Consider the following 23,894-nt stretch of genomic DNA (forward strand, 5'->3'; position numbering starts at 1 on the left):
CAACTTCCTCTACAAGTGACTGCATATTCTCCTAGATCTCAGTCTACATCTCTAGCTTTACTCAAGGATGTTCTGGTTGCTGAAATCTGCAGAGCTGCAACAGGGACCTTGGTGCATACTGTTTCCAACCATTATGCTTTGATTCACGCTGCTAGATTGGATTCTGCAGTAGGCAACACAGTTCTCTCTTCAGTACTGGACTCTGTTCTGAACCTCCTGCCTCCTTAGGATAGGGTTACTGCTTGAAAGTTACCTAAAGTGGGGCACTCTTAGGACATCTCAAAGAAATCCAGGTACTCCACAAGGTGAGCAACCTCTCCTTCTGGTTATTTAAACCCCAAATCTATTCACATATCCACGTTGCCTCTCTGAAAGAACCAGTTATTATTATTGTCTTTGTCCTTAGCTTTGTTGTCTGTTACATGGGTAACACACTGTTTCCGTGTGTGTTATGCTTTCGATATTTCTGTTTACCTGCCTCATTTAATGTGTTACCATGCTTTCATTTCTACACACCATCCAAATTCTAAACTGAATACAGAATTGATTTTCTCCTGGAGTTTTCCATTGCACTCATCGTTGTCACATCTGAGTGCTTCATAAGTACTAATGATTTTATCTTTATAACTCCCCTGAGACAAAAAGAGAGGGACCGCGTGTATTATCCCCATTTACCAGGTGGGAAAAATTGAGAAAAAGACCAAGTGACTTGCCTGAGGCTGCCCAGTGATTTAGTGGCAAAACCATGACTAGAACTGAGGACCTTCTGATTGCCCACCCCATTATAGTTTCACCCTGCCATGCTACCCTCCTGGCAGAAATCCTGAATATCCACAACTTCCATTAATCTGTGTTTCAGTTGCAAGTGCTCAGCACTACTGAAAATCTGGCCTAAGGCATCTCAGGTTGGGCAGCTAGAAAACAAGGAATCGCAATTAGTAGGCGCCTGTTAAAATTTTGGTTTAAGTTGCTTGCCTTGCATTGCATAGGAATCTCTGTCAAAGACAGGAATAGAGGCCAGTTCTCTGATGGCATCATAGAAATATAAGGCTGAAAGGGACCTCGAGAAGTTGACTGAGCAGCCCCTACACTGAAGTAGGACCAAGTAAACCTAAACTATCTCTGACCATGTTTGTCCAACTTATTCTTGGAAATCTTCAGGGATGGTGTTCCTTGGAAGCCTATGTCAGAGCTTAACTATACTTATACATAGAAAGTTTTTTCTAATATCTAACCTAAATCTCCCTTGCTGCAGATGGAGCCAAGTACTTTCAGTGGACATGGTGCACAAATGATCATCGTCCTCTATATAAAACGCTTAAACATATTTGAAGACTGTTATCAGGTGCTCCCTCGGTCTTCTTTTCTTAAGACTGAACACATGCTCAGTTCTTTTGACCTTTCCTTGTAGATCAGGTTTTCTAAACCATTTTTTTATGTTGCCCTCCTCTGGACTCTCTGTAGTTTGTCCACATCTTCCTTAAAGTATGGTCCCTAGAACTGGATGCAATACTCCAGCTGAGGCCTTACTGGTGCCAAGTAGAACAAGACAGCTACCTCCTGTGCCTTATATATGACACTACTGTTCATATACTCCAGAATGATATTTTTTCAGCTGTATCACATTGTTGCCTCATGTTCAATTTGTGATCCACTATGACCCCCAGATCCTTTTCAGCAATCAGTTTTATTTCCCATTTTGTAGCTGTGCATTTGATTTTTCCTTTGTAGTACTTTGCACTTGTCTTTTATTGAATTTCATCTTGTTGATTTCAGAAAAATTATTCAATTTGTCAAGGTTGTTTTGAATTCTTATGCTGCCCTCCAAAGTTCTAGCAATCCCTCCTAGCTTGGTATCATCTTCGGATTTTATAAGCGTACTCTCCACTCCATTATCCAAGTCATTAATGAAAGTATTGAATAGTACTGGACCCAGGACTGACCCCTGTGGCACCTCACTGGATACGCATTCCTAGACTGACAGTGAACCATCGATAATTGTTCTTTGAGTACAGCCTTTCAATCAGTTTTGCCCCGACCTTAAAGCAATTTCGTCTAAACCATATTTCCCTTGTTTCCTTATGAGATTGTCATGTGGGACTGTGTCAAAAGCCTTACCAAAATCAATATATCATGTCTATTGCTTCTCCTCCACCCACTAGCCCAGGAACCCTGTCAAAGAAGGAAATTAGGTTAGTTTGGCATGAATTGTTCATGACAAATCCATATTGACTATTCATTATAATCCTATTATCCTATAGATTCTTACAAATTGATTATCTAATAATTTGTTCCATTATCTTTCTCAGTATCAATGTTAGGCTGACTGGTCTATAATTTCTCATGTCGTCTTTGTTCCCCCTTTTTAAAGAAAGGTACTATATTTGCCCTTCCGCAAACCTCTTGGACCTCACCAGTCATACGTGAGTTTCCTTGAAGATGATTGCTTCAGCTACTTCTAGTACCCTAGGATGCAGTTCTTCAGGCCCTACTGACTTGAATGTATCTAATTTAGCTAAATAGTCTTTAACCTGTTGTTTCCCTGTTTTGGCTTGTGTTCCCTTCCCTTTGTTGTTAATGTTAATTATGTTGAGTATCTGGTCACCATTAACATTTTTAGTGAAGACTGAAGTAAAAAAGGTATTAACTAAGCCTTCTTGATGTCATTAGTTATTAGCTCTCCTCCTCCTCTGTGTAGAGAACCTATACTTTTCTTTGTCTTTCTCTTGCTCCTGTGTATTTGTTGAACCTCTTCTCATTATCTTTTATATCCCTTGCTAAGTATAACTCATTTTGTGCCTTAGCCCTGCTGATTTCATCCCTATATGCTTGAGCTGTTCTTTTGTGCTCCTCTTCAGCAATTTGTCTGTTTCCACTTTTTGTAAGATTTCTTTATCATTTTCAGGTCATTAAAGAACTCCTGGTAGACGCATATTGCCCTCTCACTTTTCTTCATATTTCTCCATCACATTCAAATAGTTGGCAGTTGTGCATTTAATATTGTCTTTTTGAGAAACTGCCAACGCTCCTGAACTGCTTTATCTGTTTATATTCTTTCCATATGATGTTACCTGTCTGCTGCCCAAGATGGCGAGTCTTCAGTCTCTTCCCTGTAGAGCCATTGGTTCTCTCCTTCCTCTTCCAGTGCAGATGTAGTCATCTGTAGTTGGCCAACAGCTTCCATCCCCGATGTTCCCATGTGTGTCATGTTGATGAAGTTCTCATGCTCCTCGATACTACACAGATGAGCAGTCTCCTCATGCCCCTCTCTTTCATGCTTACTGGGGGACTCCAGTAATCTATACTTCTCACATTAGGAGTTTTCCTCTGCCTGGCTTTCATTGGTGGGGACATGCAGACAGCATTCCCAGCAAGTCAAGACCAGGGACTGGTGGAAGCCTGTATGGCCAGGATGCCAGTCTGGCAGGAACCCCACAGGGTGCAGGCAAAGGAAGGGTTAGCAGTAGTGTTGTCGAGACAACTTTTCCCTCCCATTGTGGGTTCTTCCTCATGGAATGCCTGCACATTAATGACAGGAAATACTCTTCTTGGATGGTATTAAGCTGCCTTAACTACATGACAGTCTTTCTCTTCTTGCATTCCTCAACATCATTCTTTGCTCACCTTACAGCTTTTAGAGCAAAAGAGGCAGGAATCCCACAGACAACTCCCTCATCATTCACTATATTATTTGATTCATTCTCTGAACACCATCTGTGCTGTGATTTGAATGCTAATGATCATTCAATTAGAGACTGTCAGAATGAGTTCATGGTGATAGAATTAAGGTTGCATCTTATTTCTGACAGTCTCAGTAGGGGTCTGCCCTAGAGTCAGACCCCTAGTCTCAGTTCTCAAGGTAATAAAGGAGAGGAAACTAAATTGACAGAAATAAAGAGCAGCACCAGCTCCTCTGTCCTATCTCTGTGTGCTTCCCAAACGATGGGAAACCAAACGATGCTTGGGTCTCGGCTTGCTCCGTTCTGGGAGCTGAGGATGAAAGGTCTATCCACCTCTGCAAGCTGGGCCCTTCTGAACCGAGCTTCTCTCTTTTTAAGTCTCCTCCTCCAAGACTGGCATGTTTCACAAGTGAGATGGAGCAGGGCTGTCTGAGCCCAAGGCTACTCTTTAACCCCTTCTTGCCTGGTGCAGGGTTTGTACCCCCTGTCACATGCATAATCCATTGTAATTGTTTTCTTTGTGGTCAATTATTTACTTAATTTTCCTTTAGTGTGGGTCTTAACACACACAAATAGAGGAGAAAAAAAGGTTATTTAAAGGTGATTGTAAACTCACTGAAACTAGAAGAGGACTCAGACATGTTTTCCACAGTACTGGAAACTGTTCCTAACTAATTTTTTTTAAATTGACTAGAATTCCATTTGACTGTTTCTTTGAGAAGAAACTTCATTGAAGAGATTGAAGAGAACTCTGTAGCCAACAAACTGAGCTCCTTTTTCAATTAAATAAAATTTTACAAATATATCTTCCATTTAATGGTTTTAAAGCATTATTAAAATATTATAAAAGCTCTTTTAAGATATAGATACCCAAGTCAAAAATGAAATTATAATGACTGTTAGGTAATTGTAAAAAACAGAACATGACATCATAATGCTTTCTAAAGATGGTCTACAAAGCATGAGCACTAGCTGTCTTTTTGAAATAAAAGTCGTATGCTGATTAGAAAACTGTTACACACTTGGTTAGAGGAAACACAACAGTATGTATAATTCACTCTGAAGTATATAAGAATTTTATCTTAAGGGTTACTTAATTTTATAAGATATTGTACACAATTTCATTTTTATTTTTCTTTACATATACTAAAGCTAATTTTTGCACACTATTTCAAAATGTATAAACTGCATAATAAATATGCTTTTTAGAAACCATTTGCCAATTGGATTGTGAAGATCAAATGAAAGAAAATTCATGTTGAGTTGTGCTCTATGCACATAATTTGTGTAATGTTGTTTGTTGTTTTTCTCCCCCTTAAATGTGGACATCTGGAATTTTAAATTCTCATCCTGCTGACTTGTTAATCATTTTTGTGCTTTTTGTTGTATGGAGCATTTTTTGCATGTTTCCTGCTGGGAAAATGGAGTAGCTTTAGAACAGGAAATAACTGGATACTGTACCTATCTGAGAATTCTGCTGCATTATCAATCAGTAAATGCATTCCAGTGCCGTGTGAAATTCTCTTGAGGACTGTAGAATGCAGATTCACAGTTTAAATAGAAGAGATGATGTTTGCTGCTAAAAAGGGGTGTGTTTTGTCGTCTTGGGTGAAACCCACAAACACTGAACTTTTTACAAATGGTGTGGCGTAGGAGAGCATCTAATGATATTGGTCAAACATTAAAACTCTCATAAAAATGTGTTTGGTAAAGTTTCTGTGGGGATAGTCAAAGAACAGAGAAGTTTGAAGACCAAGGAACAGACTTAATTGAAATATATCATTGGTACGGTAGACTTTATATAGATACAGATGTGTTCTGAATGTAATAGAGGTATGCATGTAGTAGAGACTGCCAGCCTCTCTTACATTTTATATCTGCTTGAATAGACTCTGGCTGTGTTGGTTCATTATACTATTGTAACAGAACAGAGTTGAGAATGACTTTCTCTAGGGGGAGAGGATCTACAGTGTGGGCTGAACAGTTTGAAGGGATCTTAAGAGTAGCAAAATGTAACAGAAAAGTCTTGAACTGAATTTATTTTGTTACTAAAGACAAATGCCAGGAAGGGATGGGTCTTTACCTCTGCATAGTGTGGATTTTGTTTTAAAGCTAGTTGAGCGGTACCTATTCATACAGTATTATAAAATTCAAAAAGAGCTTTGAGAAATGCAAAATGCTGTACTTTGCAAAAAATCATCCTATTTTGACAGATAAAAAGCTCTGGAAGAACAGAAAGAATGCGCCACCCCCCCGCCCCCCAATAAAAGTGTGTGTGGTGGCTGGGATACAGATGCTGTTGAATAATTTGCAATTGGCCATTCTGCCATCCAACCATCCTGTTACTTTTATAAAATCCCTTAATTTCACAGCTCCCCGTGTAGGAGGTAAGTGTCATTCAACACTCACATTTTACTGATGCAGAAACTTGAGTTGCACAGGTTAAATGCTTTGTCAACGATCACATGGGCAATCTGTGGTGGAGCTGGAAGAAGAACCCAGGTGGTCTCACTCAGTCCTGTATGTTTAATATTTATGAAACAAGAAGACAAATAGCATTTGTAAAAGAAAAATTAAAAACTGGAAACGGGCAGTATGTAAGCTTCCCAGATAAAGCTTTATCGATCCACTGAAACCTTGGCTTTGGCCATTTGCCTCTCTTCCTTGCATCCTTGTCAAAGGAGAAATTACTAATTGCACTGAATTGTTGGTGGCTTTGTGCTGTGGACAAAAGGCCCTAAGGGCTAAACTGAGACTTTACCAAACACTTGAAATCCTTTTTCAGATGTGTTCTTGCGGTCGACACTGAACGATTGGAGTGACAGTGTTCCTGTCTGCACTTCCATTCTGCAGTATTGATGATTGATTCCTTCTTGTTCTTCCTCTGAACTGCTTGCTTGGGATCCTTATAAACTTGTATTCTGATATTGTTAATCTGATTTGTATTTTATCATTATGGAATTCTAGCTTCTTGGCCACTTTTTCAACCTAGTCTATCAGGGCCTCATCATCTTCCTACTCCTAGCTGCTCATGACTGTTCTTCCACTCTCCCGCTTTCCCTTTCCTTCCCTAAATAATTATATTTTTCCTTTTTATCCCTTGGGCTCTAGTTTCTCTAATATTATTTCCATCCTTTTACTACTTTTCTCTTGCATTCCCTGGAGCACCCAGTGCAACTTAGAAGCAAAGCCACAGTTATCAAGATGTGCATAAAATTAACCTAAGTAACAGTATAATCTTATTATTGTATCCCTTGTCCTCATCTTTCTCCCTCTTTCTGCCTGATACTCTTACTCATTGCATCATCTCTGAAATTAGACTGAAATCTTCTCCGGACTGAGTGAACACTGAAATATACTGAATATTGCAGAACTGAACTTTTCAGTGTGCTGATGCCTCTGTAGTTGGAGGCACCATTAATAGTAAGTTTATCAGTAGTCTCCTCTAAAAGAGTTGAGTTCAGTTAATGGATGGATATTTATAATAAGAATTGCTGCACATAATCTCAAATAATGTTTTAGTAAAAATTACCAAAGATTTGTTTCATTGTTGCTAAAAAATACTTTGTCAGATTTATATTTCGTGAATTTGAGAATAATTTCCTATGCTGTAAGATTATGCAAATGAAAATAAATATATTCCTTACTTCTGCCTCTAAGTTTTTTATAGCCCTTATGTTGTAGATTTATACGTATAGGGTGTTCAGCTTGTGAAAGTGAAGGATAAGATTTCTGTGTCCATTAGAACAAGTTGTGGAATTATATGTTGAAAACATGGTTGTACTGAAAACCAGATCAAAGTTTATATTAAATACATTGCTTATTTTATTCTTATATTTGAAGACAATGAGGAAAATTATACTGTTTCCCCAATATGATACCACCTAGTCAGTATTAGGTAACTTGGGTTTTTTGCTCTCTCTATTGTACAGTCTCATAAGAATGACCATACTGGATCAGACCAAAGGTCCATCTAGCCCAATATTCTGCCTTCCAACAGCGGCCAGTGTCAGACGCTTCAAAGGGAATGAACAGAACAGGACAACTATCAAATGACACATTACATCATCTAGTCCCAGCATCTGGTAGTCAGAAGCTTAGGGATAGCCTGAGCATGAGGTTGCATCCATGACCATCTTAGCTAATAGCCATTAATGGACTGTCCTCCATGAACTTCTCTAATTCTTTTTTGAATCTAGTTATAGTTTTGATTTTCACACTATACCCTGGCATTGAGCGCCACAGGTTGACTGTGTGTTGTGTGAAGAAGTGCTTCCTTTTTTTTTGTTTAAACCCGCTATCTATTAATTTCATTTGGTGACCCCTGGATCTTGTATTACATGAAGGGGTAAATAACACTTCCTTATTCACTTTCTCCACACCATTCATATTCTTATAGTCTCTGTCATATCCTTCTGAACTAGCAAACCAGATATAATTTGATAATAGCCAGCTAGGTGCATTCCAGCTTTTTAAACACTTTCAAGTCAGGATATTAGGGTAACATGGTTCATTTCTTTAAATGTTTTTGCCTCTAGCACTCAAATTAATGATATTAAGAATATGTAGCACATTGCGGAAAATCCATAAAAATAAAACAAATAAAAAGTCCCAAATGGTAACTGGGATTCTGAATAAGTGTGCTTTTTTTTTAATGTCCCACTCCTGTGGATGGGGAAAGTGCCATAATGGTTTCTCATAAAAGATTCTTCATTTAACTTTGAATTTACCCATTCTGAGAAGAGGCGATCGAAACTTGCATTTCTCTTCTCCTCCATGTGATCATAAACACTCGTGATTTTTTTTAAAGGCTGTCTAATGTACATTGTACTAAAAGAGAATTCTCAGCCAAACAAAGTGCCAGGATGCTGTACGGTTAGTGACCCATAACCTTATAATTAACATTTAAGTGTACAGTTATCTGCTCTCTATTGAGAGCTCAGATTTTTGTCCAAGGCTTGTCTTTCATATGTCCATTATTTTCATAGTTGTTGCTCACTTTAGTCCCAGAACTCCCTATTTTCCCTGTACCCTGCTACCACAGCCTGCCCACATACCCCCCACATCCACACCCCATATCCTGCTCCCGCATACCCCACCCAGCCCCGTACTCCCCCACACTCCCTCTACCCTGCCACTACAGCCTTCCCACCCCCAAACCCTGTCCACATCCACACCCCCACACTTCACCCATCCCTGACCCCCCCCCCAAACTCTGTACCCTCCCACTACAGCCTGCCCACATCCACACCCCTGTACCCTGCCACTACAGGCTCTCCGCCCCCAAACCTGTCCACATCCATGCCCCATACCCTGCACCCCTATACTCTGCCCAACCACGTACCCCGCCTCCCTATTTTCCACTGTTTCTAGTATTCTCTCACTTTATTCTTGAAAATTATGTACATCACAAATAAAGAATCATGAAACTAAGGTCATGGACAGTTATTTATGGTATGAATATTGGGGACGTTTTGTTCCAGCCTTGTGCCTCAGCAGGTTAAGAGCGAGGGGTTGAGGTCGTATACAGTTATTTCTCAGTGACAGTATAGTTTGTATAGTCTTCAAATGAATAAAATACATGCAAATGAATATTATGTTTAAATTATGTATTTTTTATATTTTCTATGAAAAATGAAATGCAGTTTACTTTAAATACAGTAATTTAAGTTAAACATTTCATTTTAGACATTTTATTATATTTAACATTTTATCTTTATTTGGTTTCTTTAATCACAGTCTCTGGTTGCTGGCAAAAAAGTTAATTTATCCTTTCAAATTTATTTTATAAGAAACACCCAATCATATTTCAGAATCTTAATACATTATTTAAATTTGATGTTTGTATTTATTGCTGGAAGTGAAATTTTCAAACTGATTATTTCCCCTTCCCTTTGGAGCTTTGGCAAGAACTAGTCCATCTGCAATACCACATGGATCGTTTGGTAGTTTTGTTTCTTAAATTTTAAACTTGGTGTTTATAACATTAAAATTAAAATGCAGAATCTCATAAATCAGAAAAATTAGATTCCAACAGTTTTAAAGCAGTGAATAGAATAGTACCTTAAGTTTGTCTAGTTTACAAAAGGCTGGAACACCTATTTACTATTGAAAATAGCATGTTCTGCTATCACATGCTTGTTAAATTATTTCCTTAAAATAATTCTTAATTAAAATCCCTTGATGCTTGTCATGTGGGTTTTCCCTCAGCAATGCATTCAACATACTATGTGATATGTGTGTATATATAATAAAAACATGCTTTGTCCTTTAAAGCTTCTTTCCTTACCTCATATGCAGCTGGGTCTAAGCACTATTTATTTCTCTTTTCACATGCTACTTAGCCATCTTCCATTTGAATAACTTTCCCAATATATAGTGTAGGAATTGCAATAGTTTTTGTGCATTTATGGTGATGGAAGGGCAGTGAAAGGCTTGGTGCATTCTTCACTGGGTTGGGCTAAAGCTTATGAAAGTACTAATGTATTAAAAAACATCAACAGGGATTTGCTGAGGCCTAATGCTGTAATGTGTTAGTCATCCTTTATCTGCTTCTATTTTTACAGGTTCTGAAGGATGACTGACGTTGGTTTGTGTGATGCCAATCGGAGCCTTTGTCGCTGTGGACTGATAAGTAACCTGCAGGTTTAACAGTACAGCGGGGGGAAAAGCATCAGGAATGCCACTTGCTTCAGCTCCTTAACTGGACAAAAGTACAGTGTAGCCTGTCTACGAAGGGAGAATCTTCAACTGATTTATTTTTTGCAGCTAGTAACAACCTGACATCATCCACCTTCCTGATTTTACAGTGCTTCACCTTCCACGACAGATGGTGTGTCAAAAGCTGTAAGATGCCTGCTGAACACACAATAATGAAGTAGTGAGCTGCTGCTGCCTAATTGTCAGAAACACAGCTGACAGAACTGCACTACCAGTTTTCTGCTCCCTTAATCGGTCCAGGAACAGCAGGGTGGACATGGCTGGCCTCGTTAACAACCTGCTAATACTGTTGCTTATTTTTCAAAGTAGCTGTTTGGGTTTCAAAAACCCACTTTCTGTCTTTAAGAGGTGGGTTATGCAGAAAACATCTTTTGGTATTTTGAATGCAAGCTGCTTAATGATGCTATCATTTAGTCTAATGAAAGTGTTATAAAGATAAAAATTATTTACAGAGGAGACAAATTTTTGTGTAGCTAGCTGCTTTTGAACTGAGATGGTCTGCAGAGTTTGAAAAGACACTCTTTTGTTGTATTTTGGAGTCTTGAAAAAGAAGAATCTGTTGTTGAACCCCCGTCTGTTACTCTTTGAAATGTGAATCTACCTTGCAATGTGATTAATAAGATTAAATAATAAAAAAATAACTTAAGATTTGTGTGTAGCCCCACTGATGTACTTAGCACATAATGTATATTGTCCCTGTCCCCATGAGCTTACTAGCTAAACTGTTACTTCTTCATGAGATAATGTCAACTAGTTTGTAATTAGGGATCTGGTGTTTATTTTTTTAGGTCTTTAATACTAAATTATGTAAATAAATTTGGTAGTTGCATGTGTGGGGGAAATCGACTGTATTAGCACATAAGAAAATATAGCATTATATATTCAATGTACACCCTGTAGTTACCACATCACATTTATCAATTGATATATTTAGAATTTACATTACATTAAATGTTTTTGTCATACAATCCCCATTAGTAACAAGTTGAATATTTGCTTTGTTTCTTTGGTTTTATGTAGCATTCACTATAGACCCACTTAATTCCCACATCCTAAAATTTACTGGTACGTAGTCGGGAGATACTGCAGGCAAATGCGTATTCAATTATAATAAATCAACATCTCTAGAATCTAAAATCAGAAAGATTTTTGAGTTTTTTCTGCCGTGTTCAAACTGAATTCTATATCAAATATGAACTTTAAAAAAGTTTTGCTATTTTCCCTCAGCTAATAACACTAGATAATATATTTTGGCATATTAAGAAAAAAATTCCATATGTCTGTACCTTAAACTGTGGTTTATATAAAGAGCTTATTTTTAGTAGTAAACTTCTTTTGCTAGTACTTCATAGTTCCGTCTATTCTAATGTGTCCCATCAACACCTCCAAAATATTTAGTAACTCACTTCTTTTTCAAAAGATGATGATGGAGTTAGACTCCCAAATTACATTGAAAATCAGTGGGAGTTGAGTGTCTAATTGCCTTATGATCTACTGATAATCCCAGTTGATACATATTACTTTTTTTTTTTTTTGTAATAGAAAAATACAAACTCTTGATCAGTAAACTTGAAAACATTTTTTAATTTTCTTCCCTTAAGGTATAAAGATACTACTAGATCTCTTTCAAGTGAATGCCTTGGAAACAACAGGCCAGTGACTTCTCTTGGTCTAACCGATTTTGTATTGGATATTCGCATGCCTGGGGTGACTCCTAAGCAGGTGAGAAGTTTACAGTATTTTCTTGTCTCTCTCCATTACACTTTAAAACCTGAGAAAATGAATTTTGCTTACAGCATTAATAATTTTCTGATAAGCAACAGGCTAAACTTTCTACTCCATTGAATACAAACAGAGCTATAGATTCCTGCAGGAAGAGTCTAAAATATTGTGTAAAATAAGAGATTATAACTTTCAAATTACATAAAATTTTGTCATTTGATTAATGTTACTTAGATTATATTTGTATTATAAACTGAATTCCTAAAGTCTAATTGTTTTGTGTTTTCAATAGAATAATATTCACACTGCTGCAGTATGCATTAACAAAGGAAAATTACTCTCTCTTAAAATGAAAACCTCTCCAACTGTGCTTTAACACATTAGTTTATATAGGTATGGGGTTCTCAAATTTGATTGCACTGTGACCCCCCCCTTTCTGACAACAAAAATTACTACGTGACCCCAGGAGAGGGTACTGAAGCCTGAGCCCGCCCAAGTCCCGCTGCCCTGGTAGGGGAGCCAAATCCTGGGCAGGGGGCTCAAAGCTGGAACCGAAGGGCTTCAGCCCCAGGCAGGGGGCCTTTAACCTGAGCCCTACCACCCAGGACTGAAGCCCTCGGGCTTGGGCTTCGGCCCAGGGCAGTGGCGTTTGGACTTCAGCCCAGGGTGTTGAGGCTCGGGCGTTGGCCCCAGACCCCAGCATGTCTAAGCCAGTCCTGGTGACCCCATTAAAACAGGGTCCCAACCCACAGTTTGAGAAGTGCTCATATAGGTTACAACTAGATACACTAAGATACACCCATTAGCTCCAGTGATGGAGGGGAGGGTGCCCAGGAGGCTCAGGTTACAGGAGCTAGCCCTTAAATTGCTGTTTCAAGCAATTGTGCCAAACAGAAAGGAAATAGAATGCATACAATGCACAAACTCCCATTTGTGTTGCAATATTTATGACACTAAAGTTAGTCCAGAAAAACTACCCTAATGTGGTTCATTGCATAGTTTTCTCAGCACAATTTTATCATTTCCTGGGCAAAGATAGATTGATGTGATAGATTGTTGGCAGGAAATACTAAAAAAACTAATATATAAATCTTTTTTTAAAGTACCTTATTTTTAAGGTGTATATAAAATAGTCAGACTTTCTACTCTCTCATTTACAGTTAGTTTCATTAAGCATGATAAACTGTAATTAATTATTTTTAGCAGCCATGCAGTGCCTGGGAGTATGTCCTTTAATAAAAGGTAGTACTTTTCCCTTTAAAGGGTTGCAGAGGCATGAGAACAGGATGTTGTGCTGCAGTAGATGACTCATTGTTGCAGATAGCACTTCTGGAAAAACTGTTGAGGAAATATAAGGATTTCAATTATTGGGGAGCACCCCATTGGACCATGTAATTTTGAGCCAGCTCTGACATTTTAATGATTGAGAAATGGAAATAAAATTGCTTCTGCTGGAGCCTCTTGATTGCATAAAAAATATTTTAAAATCTTTTGGAAGGAGGACAAAAGTGCTTGCAGAATTCTGAGGTGTATGTATGGAATTTCGCAGGTATTTGCTATCAAAGCACAAGACCCATTAGTTGAAGATGTAAACAATGTGACTAACTGTGAAGAGCTTTACTTTGCTCACCTAAAATCCATTAATTCTAGTAAAGAGAGAGAGAGAGTAATGATAATTAAGGTTAAGATTCTGTCACAGGTATTTTTAATAAAAGTCAGGGACAGGTCCTGGGCAATAAACAAAACTTCATAGAAGCCAGCAACCTGACCCTGGCTTTTACTAAAAATACCCTGGGGATGGGGCAGGAGACTAACCCAAAGCTGGCTGCTGCTCCGGCATCCCCGGGGCTGATACTTGCTTCAGTCCTGCCCCGAAAGAAGTTCTGGAGGTCCTAGAAAATCATGGAATCTGTGACAGAATTGTACCCTTAATGATAAGCATATATTTTCTTGACACCCATATTCAAGAGTCTTCAGAGAACTACCAAAAATATAACTAAAATTTAAAATTTAAGGGGAGGGGAGAGGGAGAGAGAGAACCCTACCCAATTCCCAGAAAGGCAAATGAAAATAAGTAAAGATGTCTGCCATAACTATATTTAAAAGAAACAAAGAAATCCTTTACAGTTTGGAATGGAAACTTGGTCTTTGATCAGAATGTCACAGATAAACTTTGCTATGTTCTTCAATCAAAATATTATGTAGGAGTCACCTTCCCCAGACTGAGAAGGTCGCTCTCATCTGCTCAAGTTTACTGTGTGGACTGGCTAGCAGCAGCTTTAACTCCAGTAAGCTCAGTTGCTGTGACAAGCAGAACACTGGTGGAGCATAGAAATCTGTTCATTGCATATATGTGGGAAGGGGAGCTATACAATGGTCTCTTTGCTGTCTCATGCTCTCTGTTGTCCAGGTGCAGGAGGCTCTTGCTCCTGGCTGTAGATTGATGTGTGCTGCTTAAATATGGAGACCTCTCTATTGAAACCATTCATCTTGATGGATAATATCAGCTGTCATGTAAAAATATCATTTCCCGTCTTGTAGGGGTCAGAGTGGGAAGAAAAAAAGTAGTGCTGCTTTTCTAAGCTCCACCCATGTGAGTTGCCAAAATGAGATACTACTCATAGTAGATCGGGCAGATATTCAAAATGTAATTGTGTTCTTGCTTCGTTCCTTCTTGATCAGGAGGAAAAAATAAGTAGTGGTGCCTCTCAGACATCACCTTCCTATGATGCCAAAATGAGACTCACTTGTAGTAAAGACTGCAGCATTATGATGCACCATCTTTCTCCTTACACAAGGAATTAAATAATTAACTTAAAATGTCAACATTTGTTATCAGGCATCAATGAGATGTATGGGGCAATTCACACCTCTCAAAGCTGCTATTATGGGCTCTCTGTAGACTTGTCTCTGCTTTGGTTACACAATGGCTCAAATTCTTGCGGGTTTTTTCGCAACCATAACAGTTAGACTTTCTTTTAAAAAATGAAAGCTGAGATTCAGGAGGGCAAGTTAGTAACTTTAGAGAAGTGCCAGCATGGTGGAGGGATCCATGCCTTCTGTTTTTGAGTCCTGCTTTTCTTCAGAGAAAAATGTGTTGACATTGCATTATATTGCTATAATAATGATGTAAAGAAACTGAGAATTTCATCATTCTAATCACCAACTGCAGTCTAATTTGAATAAACAGGAGTAAGCTACACTTATTTATTCTGGGGCAGAACTTTCCTCTCCTAACATTGTCTTCACTGTGAAGGATAGAGAAATAGTGGTGCAGATATAAAAGTTTCTTGGATAATAGTTGAGCAACAGTATCCAACCAGTATCAATGGCAAAGAAATAAGACTATGACATTTTGATTATTGAAGGGGTAGCTCGGTGGTTTGTAGTGATAATCAGGATGGCCCATTTCAACAGTTGATAAGGGTCCCTTCTTGGCCATCTCGATTGTTACTACAAATGTTTTTTTTTCTCCTGATGATAATAGCCCACCTTAATTAATTAGTCTCGTTATAGCTGGTATGGCAATACCCATATTTTCATGTTCTCTGTGTATATATATCTTCCCACTGTGTTTTCCATTGCATGCCTCCGATGAAGTGGGTTTTAACCCACAAAAGCTTATGCTCAAATAAATTTGTTAGTCTCTAAGGTGCCACAAGTCCTCCTTGTTCTTTTTGCTGATACAGACTAACATGGCTACTACTCTGAAAAATGGAAAGTGTGTAAATGCCCTCAGGAGGGTCTGCATCCTCCCAGGCTGCAGCAATGTCAGAGATCAGAGTGCTGCTGATAGCACCTTGTCTCAGTCTCACAAACAAACCTCTCCCCTCTCCTGTCTTTTTAGTGAATACTCTAAAAAGAGACAACAGACTTTGACAACTAGTATAGATATGTTCTATAGCAGGGGTGGGCAAACTTTTTAGCTTGAGGGCCACACTGGGGAATAGAAATTGTATGGCAGACCATGAATGCTCACAAAATTGGGGCGTGGGTGTGGGAAGGAGTGCAGGTTCCGTCTGCAGATACGGGTTCTGGGGTGAGGCTGGGGATGAGAGGTTTGGGGTGCAGGAGGGTGCTCTGGGCTGGAATCGAGGGGTTTGGAGAGCAGAGCTGGGACATGGCTGTGGGGCGTGAGGAGAGGCTCCAAGCGGCGCTTACCTCAAGTGACTCCTGGAAGCAGTGGCATGTCCCTTCTCTGGCTCCTACCCGGAGACGTGGCCAGGCGGCTCTGCATATTGCCCCATGGGCAGGCACTGCCCCTGTATCTCCCACTGGAGCACTTAGGAGCTGGAGCAAGCCATATCGCAGCTTCCGGGAGCTGCGCGGAGCGGCCCCCGACCTGGTGCCCCAGCAGTATCTGCAGTATCGGAAGTATCTGCAGTATCAGAGGTGCCTCTTTTAAATAATGTTTTCCGTTTTTTTCTGGATTATTGAATATGGTGACATTTTTATGTACTAGAACTACAAATGTTCCTCGTTGAACCATTCAGAACTGTCTCTTTATGTGTGATTAAGGAGAGTACATTAACTGAGAAAAGCAGTCTTTGTGTTGCAAGAGCATTGTCTGCACTTTTGCGTAAAGAATGCAACATTCATGTGGAATAGTTCCGAGCAGTTCTTATGAACAGGGTAATTGAAGTACAAATTCAGGCAATATAAATCTGGAAATAAATGAAATAGAATAATTCTCTGGTTTGGTTAATAAACGTGAAGTGGTATATTTTTCCTGTTGATTTGATAGGGGTTTTAATAGGTATCTTTGAATAATACATTATCTCAAACATGTACAAAAACCCAAAACCCTATAGTATGTAAATCTCTTCTGGTATTTATTACTAACAATACTAAAACTTTCGGATGGCATTTGTCCCAGATGTTCTGTATAGTAGGGTTAAATGAGAAGTACAAGTAAAATGTGTAACATAAGGACTTCAGCACATCTTACTGCTGGAGGTTCAATACCGAACGGGTTTTATCTGGGAGGAGTACTGGAGATTTTATTTAATTTTGGAGGATGTTCTTTAATATTTCCTTATTCAGCAAATTGTTGCAGACGTGGTAGCAGTACAAGAAAACGATTCATTATGGGCTATGTTCTTTGTACATTTAAAGATAGAATGAAAATAGATGTACAAATCTCTTTCAGAGACAGTGTGAGTGGGAACAGATGGGGAGATGAATTTTAAAACATTTGGTCAATATGAAAAACAACACTGTCAAGCAAGTTGAAGGCTGTTTATGAAAATGTTTTTAAGTATGCAAAGAATAAACATGTTCAATTTGTACACTAACAGCAAGCTTTGGCAAACCAATAATGCTTTGCTGTTGTGATCATACACATAATGTTTGTTTATAATTTAATATGAAATAATGACAAAAGATTTCAGGGCAATTGACATTTGCCACTTTGGGGTTATATTGTTCATTAATAGCAGTGTCTCCATTAATTGAGATATCAGTATCAACCACTGGCAGTTTGGAAGATGGATAAAGAGAGAGAGTGTAAGTCATCTGTTTTTGTGAATTATTCACTGTGAACTGATGAAATGGGCAAAAATACAGTGGTATGAATTTGAATTTGTGGTTATGCAGTTAGAGGGCTTAAAGAACAGTTCAATACCCTCAAGCTAGTAATAATTGATACTTTCTTCACAGTACTTCACAAAACTTGGGAATTTAATGAATCCTCACAACATCTCTGGGAAGGAGGGAGGTAAATATATTATCCTGGTATTGCATCTGAGAAAGCGGACATTAAGAGATGGCTTACCCAAAGCACACTGGCATTCACAGCCATTGTATAATTGTGGGGTGGGCCAGTCAGACAGGTGGGCCCCCTTCTATTGATCTGTCCAAATAATTGTAACATGCACCACTATTGGCTAGTTGGAGTTTTAGTGACAGGAAGTGGGCCTATTCCTGCTTCACCTACAAAGAAAATGCTTTCACCAATAATGTGGATTGTTCATTAATAGAAGCTCATCTTTTGGCGCCCAATCCTAAAATGGTGTAAATCAGAGTAGTTTCATTAACTTCAAAGGAGCTATGTCAAGTTACAACAGCAGAGAACCTGACCCATTGTTTTTATTGTAAGTCTGATCCAAGTTTTGGTGTAACTTCTTAAATAAAATAATTAGTTTCTTTTTTGGAGGACACCATTGTTCCCATATTGTGTCACAGCTTTAGAGGAATTTGTTTTTCAATTAAGAATTCTGTTCATTTAATTAATGAAATCTAAAATGCTCTCCTCATTTGCACCAATAATATATCCTTCTCAGAAGCAGCCATGTCCACAAATTCTCAAAACGGAAATCTCTCTTCTCCATACAGGATATCAGAACTAGGTGTCATATTGATGGAGGACCAATGCTGTGTATTCAGCAATGAGGAGGTAGTATTAAAAACAGACCCAGCCCTTATTCCAAAATCTGACTCTTGCCAATTTTAAGCAGTAACAATATCATCCTATTCAAATCCTAAACCAAAAAGAAATTCTAGTACTAGATGGATGTAAGAAAAGTCATCAAAACATTCTTAAAACACAATCAGGGTTTTACGAACACTATCATGCTGATGTTATTTATTACTGATTAGTAAATGGGAAATAATGTATTTAAAGCCTCAATAGGTAGATATCAAGTTAGCTATTGGAGGTTTATAAAACCAGTAACCAAGCCATTTGTAACAAAGTACACTGCACTAGAAAAATGGCAGCATCCTAGGCAAAATGAGTGGAATTCATGTAGGAATTAAAATGAGAGTATTGCTCGAAGGTTCATGGATTTAGAAGAGACTATAAACTTGACTAGTTGCTGCTGGCTAATACAGCTTCTAACGGGAGTGACCTGAATTTAGTACATCTCTCAAGTACCTCAGTAGAGAGATTCCTTAAGTTCTTCCTCCCCTGACTGTTTTTACTCAGTTATGGCAAAATGTCTAGAATGTGAACCAGTGGGCAGACAGTAACAAGATAAGAAATTTTCAAATAGACAAGAACAGATTTTCCATTCTGCATCGAAATGTGGGTATTCGAGACACAAATAATAGTAATATGCCAAAATAATTCAATTTTTTTAAAAAAATCTACACAGACAAAATTACATATGATCTGATGCATCACAAACTTGGCAAACATATTCCTGAACTCTTACTATTAAAAGTAATGTTATTGCAGGGAATGTGGGAGCAACAACAGATTTTTTTTTCGACGTAAGTGAATTTATAGTTTCTGGAGCACAGCTGATTTACCACATTCTCTGTGCTTTAATTGTCCTCTTAATGACCCACTTCCACAACCTTTCCGAGACTTAACAAGAGAATGAAGTGTGTGTGTGTGTGTGTGTGTGTGTTTGTGTTTGTGAGAGAGAGAGAGAGAGATTAGGAGGCAGGGATGGAGAGTACTTATTAACATGGCCACTTGTCAGCTAGTAACTAGAGCAATTTTCCTGTTGGCCACCTAATATCCATTTTAAAATATCTTATTTTTTATATATTTCCTTTTATTCTAGAGTGCCTTTACAAACCATTGTTGTATTAATTTTAATTAAATGGGCCCAGTGCGTCAGAGGTGTTAACACAGGAGTCGGCAACCTTTCAGAAGTGGTGTGCTGAGTCTTCATTTATTCACTCTAATTTAAGGTTTCACGTGCCAGTAATACAGTTTAACGTTTTTAGAAGGTCTCTTACTATTTATATATAATATATAGCTAAACTATTGCTGTATGTAAAAATAAATAAGGTTTTTAAAATGTTTAAGAAACTTCATTTAAAGTTAAATTAAAATGCAGAGCCCCCCAGACCGGTGGCCAGGACCTGGGCAGCGTGAGTGCCACTGAAAATCAGCTCGCGTGCTGCCTTCGGCACGTGTGTCATAGGTTGCGTACCCCTGTGTTAACATAACCTGGAAATTGTCAAACATTAAACAGTTCTAAACAAGGTCCAGGGTTTGGTGTATAGAGACCTGAGTCTGCTTAGTATCATAGCAAACTCACCATTAAACATCGTTTTAGCCTTGTAGAAAAGAAGGGAAAGAATTAAAGCATTTAAAATGTTGAGTATTGAATAAGTCTTTCATTTTAAAACATCCCTTGTTCCGTTTCCCTTTACGTGTAGAGAACATTTTGAAGGGGGAGGGAGTACCCTTGTTTGACAATGTCTCAGATGTTAATAAATATTCTTTCGGGGTGGGGGGGAGTTAGTTTACATAGGCTGGAGCTATTGCTGCTGTTAAAATCCAATCCCATTCCTGGAAGACAAAACTAGGCAATTGCAAGAAAGGTGGAGAACAGAACAGTCAAGATAGAAAATGCAGTTTCTGTCTCTAGTGTTGACTTTGACTTGCAGTTTCATTGCTGAAAACCAGAGGCACAGGAAATGGTCTTATTAGCAACTCAAGACCTAGCAAACTTGTACAAACATTGGTCTGGTTAGGGCATTGCTTTTTAGCTGCCTTTCTGGTCACAGGCTTACAGCAGTGTTGCAGAATATATAGTCTTGCCTGGGTAAGCCAGACTCTTACTGAACAGAAGCAAAAAGAAGAGGGCTAGGAAAGAGACTAAATAAGGCATCAGTGAAGGAAAAGTACTCACTGGCAGGGGAGATGACAAAATTTCACATTCCAGGTGATGGATGGATTTTAGCTGAAGTTGGTGGAGATGGTAATATCATCTGGGTCCTTCTTGCTGGCCTGGCTAGGCCTAGGGTTGCCAACTCTCCAGGATTGTCCTGGTGTCTCCAGGAATTAAAGATAAATCTTTAATTAAAGATTGTCATGTGATGAAGCCTCCAGGATATGTTCAACCAAAATTGGCAACCCTAGCCTGGCCAGAACATCTCTGGGATCAAAACAGTGAATACCCAATGGTATTGTGGTAGATGCTGGAGTCTCAGGAGACAATTGAGGTGACAGACATGATGGTGAAGCTTGTGCCTTCCCCTTCTTTCAGTCAGCAGTTGTTACACTTGCATGTCACTGATTTTCTCCCTAAAGTCTTTTCTTTTAAGGACCCTAAATTTTGATTAATTGATTTCCACACTTCTTTTGTTTACCAGACATGATCTTAACACAGTCCTTGAGTTATATCATCAGTAGGCCTTTTAGTTTGAACTAGTTCAGTCTTTGACTCCCTTTTGCATTTTTTCCCATCAGCATTTATTGTTACAGATTATTGAAACATTTCGTAAATTTACATCCACTTTCCCAGGGTTGAGCTCACAATTAGGATAAATTTGTAGGCCCAATTATTACAACACCAGCTACATACAAAATAACTGAAGGTCAGTCACTTCTGAGATAGATGGTGGCAGCCAAGCAGACAGATGACGCACAGTTAACCCAAGTAACATGAAACAAGTTTGAATGTTAATTTTCTGAATGAATTACTTTGAGATTACGCAAAGTATTCTCATCAGAATTCAGCACTGCTGCCCAGCAACTGCATTGGTATGGAGATACTGCCTCCCTCTCCTCAACACTCATAACCTACTCCATAAATATTACTGAACAGTTAAAAAGGAAGTGGTGGAAGGTGGAACATGTAATTATGGTGATTTGGTGTAAGGTTCTCCCCTCCAGTAGATTTCCCAATCACTGTCTGTAAAGTATCTGGCACGTGGAACTGCAAGTAAATTATCAGTGACTCAAACAGCTGTGTGTTAGGTTGTCCACCTTTAGCTTTGCAGGCTACTAGTGTATTAATCCTTTTGATAACATTGTATATAGTTGTGTGCCATTGTCCATAAAAACAGCGATAGTGGGTCAGACCAAAAGTCCGTCTACCCAGTATCCTGTCTTCCGACAGTGGCCAATGCCAGGTGCCCAGAGGGAATGAACATAACAGGTCATCATCCAGTGATCTATTCCTGGTACCCATTCCCAGCTTCTGGCAAACAGAGGCTAGGAACACCATCCCTGCCCATCCTGGCTAATAACCATTGACAGACTCTATCCTCCATGAATTTATTTAGTTTTTTTTTAGCCCTGTTATAGTATTGGCCTTCACAGCCTCCTCTGGCAAAGAGTTCCACAGGTTGACTCTGCATTGTGTGAAGAAGTATTTCCTTTTGTTTGTTTTAAACTTGCTCTATCTGTTAATTTCATTTGGTGATCCCTGGATCTTGTATTATGTGAATAGTAAATAACACTTCTTTATTTACTTTCTCCCTGCCAGTCATGATTTTATAGACTTCAGTCATATCCCCCCTTAGTCATCTTTTTTCCAAGCTAAGAAGTCCCAGTTTTATTAATCTCTCCTCATACGGAAGTCGTTCCATTCCCATAATCATTTTTGTTGCCCTTTTCTGAACCTTTTCCAATTCCAATATATCTTTTTTCAGATAGGACGACCACATCTACACACAGTATTCAAGATGTGGGCGTCCCTCTGTTCATCCTTTACTTTGGTGTAGTCTAGGTTAGAATGCAAATGTATAAAAAGGTTTCTGTCACAGTAAGAATTTTTCATTTTCTTAAAAAGTCACAACACCTTAAAAACAAATAGGAAAGTATATCAAGTAATAGACCATATTAGTTTGATATCCTTTATTTCCCACTAATAGCAAAATACACAGTTGCAAAAACTTTCAATCCCTGATATCCCAGAGCTCACACCAACATTGGAAAAAAAGACAGTAGTGATAACTTAGTGATGGAGCATCTCAAAAAGTATAACTTAATTATTCATTAAAGAAGGTGGACCTGTATCTGTGAGATAGTCAGTGGTGCTCAAACTTTTGTATTGGTGACCTCTTTCACACAGCATAATTTTGCAGATATATAAATATTGAATAGTAATAGTTTACTTCTGCATCTTTCACAGATCCTGTTAGAGGAGCGGTGCGTGCACGCGCACATACCCTACCTACAGCAGAGAGAGAAGAGACAAACATAGAAAAGACAGAATTAGTGGTGTTCATCTTAAAATTAATATCCCATATAACTCTTTTCTGTGGAGAAGTGTGAGATATTAACATTTGGAAGTGAATTACCAAAACTGGCGCTTTGTTTGGACAGAAGGAGACAGGTGTGGAGCAAAGAAGTAGATCTGAGAGTTTTTATGGATCAGATTACACAGAGATAAGGGGTCTAGGGAGAAGAGATAGGAATAAGGACAGAGTGATGTGGAACACCAATAGAAATCTGGAAGGCAGATGAGGAGGATCATCCAAAGGGCACACTGAAGGAGTAATTAGAGATGTAGGAGGAAAACGGAGAGGACACAGTAACAGAAAGCAAAGGAGGACAAGATTTCAAGAGGAGGAGCATGTTGACTGTGTTGAAGACAGCTTACAAATCTAGGAGGATGTGGATGGAATACTGGTTCTGAGACTAGACTAAAAAGTCACTAGAGGTTTTGATGAGAACAGTTCCAGTTGAGTGCAAAAGGTGGAAGGTGGACAGGAGAGTGTCCAGGATGGAATAGCGGAAGAGGTCTGCAACTGCAAGCAGTGCATTCAATGAGCTTAGAGATTAAAAGGAAGAAGGGAAATGTGATGGCAGATGGAGAGGCAAGTAGGGTCAAGGATTTTTAAGATGCGAGAGACTCTAAAGTAAGTTTGTATTTTTGGGAGAAGAGCCAGAAGAGAGTGAGAGGTTAAGGAGAAGAGTAAGGGAGGGGATGAATGAGCCTGATGGAGATCAGGGGATGGGATGGTATCGCTGAGGTTCTGTCTCTGAACAGCACATTGTCTGCAGCAAGCATTCCTTAGCTGGACAGTTCCAGTAATGCTTTATATAGCAAAAGAGAGAAGTTAAGCAATATTCTGGTAAAA

At 38.7% G+C, this 23,894-nt stretch overlaps 1 protein-coding gene across 9 annotated transcripts in view; it reads left to right on the forward strand.

Annotated features, from left to right (window-relative positions):
- The window catches only part of PAM (peptidylglycine alpha-amidating monooxygenase), a 241,314-nt gene that overhangs the window by 74,631 nt on the left and 142,789 nt on the right, over window positions 1-23,894 (forward strand). For all 9 annotated transcript variants that reach the window (XM_075067127.1, XM_075067131.1, XM_075067132.1 and 6 more), the window contains 2 exons: window positions 10,247-10,748; window positions 12,002-12,122. In XM_075067127.1, coding sequence (XP_074923228.1) covers window positions 10,657-10,748; window positions 12,002-12,122 — 213 coding nt within the window. In that variant the 5' untranslated portion in view covers window positions 10,247-10,656. The remainder of the gene's footprint in view (window positions 1-10,246; window positions 10,749-12,001; window positions 12,123-23,894) is intronic.

The sequence above is a fragment of the Chelonoidis abingdonii genome, chromosome 6 (genome assembly GCF_003597395.2).
Source record: "Chelonoidis abingdonii isolate Lonesome George chromosome 6, CheloAbing_2.0, whole genome shotgun sequence".
NCBI classification, from domain to species: domain Eukaryota; kingdom Metazoa; phylum Chordata; order Testudines; family Testudinidae; genus Chelonoidis; species Chelonoidis abingdonii.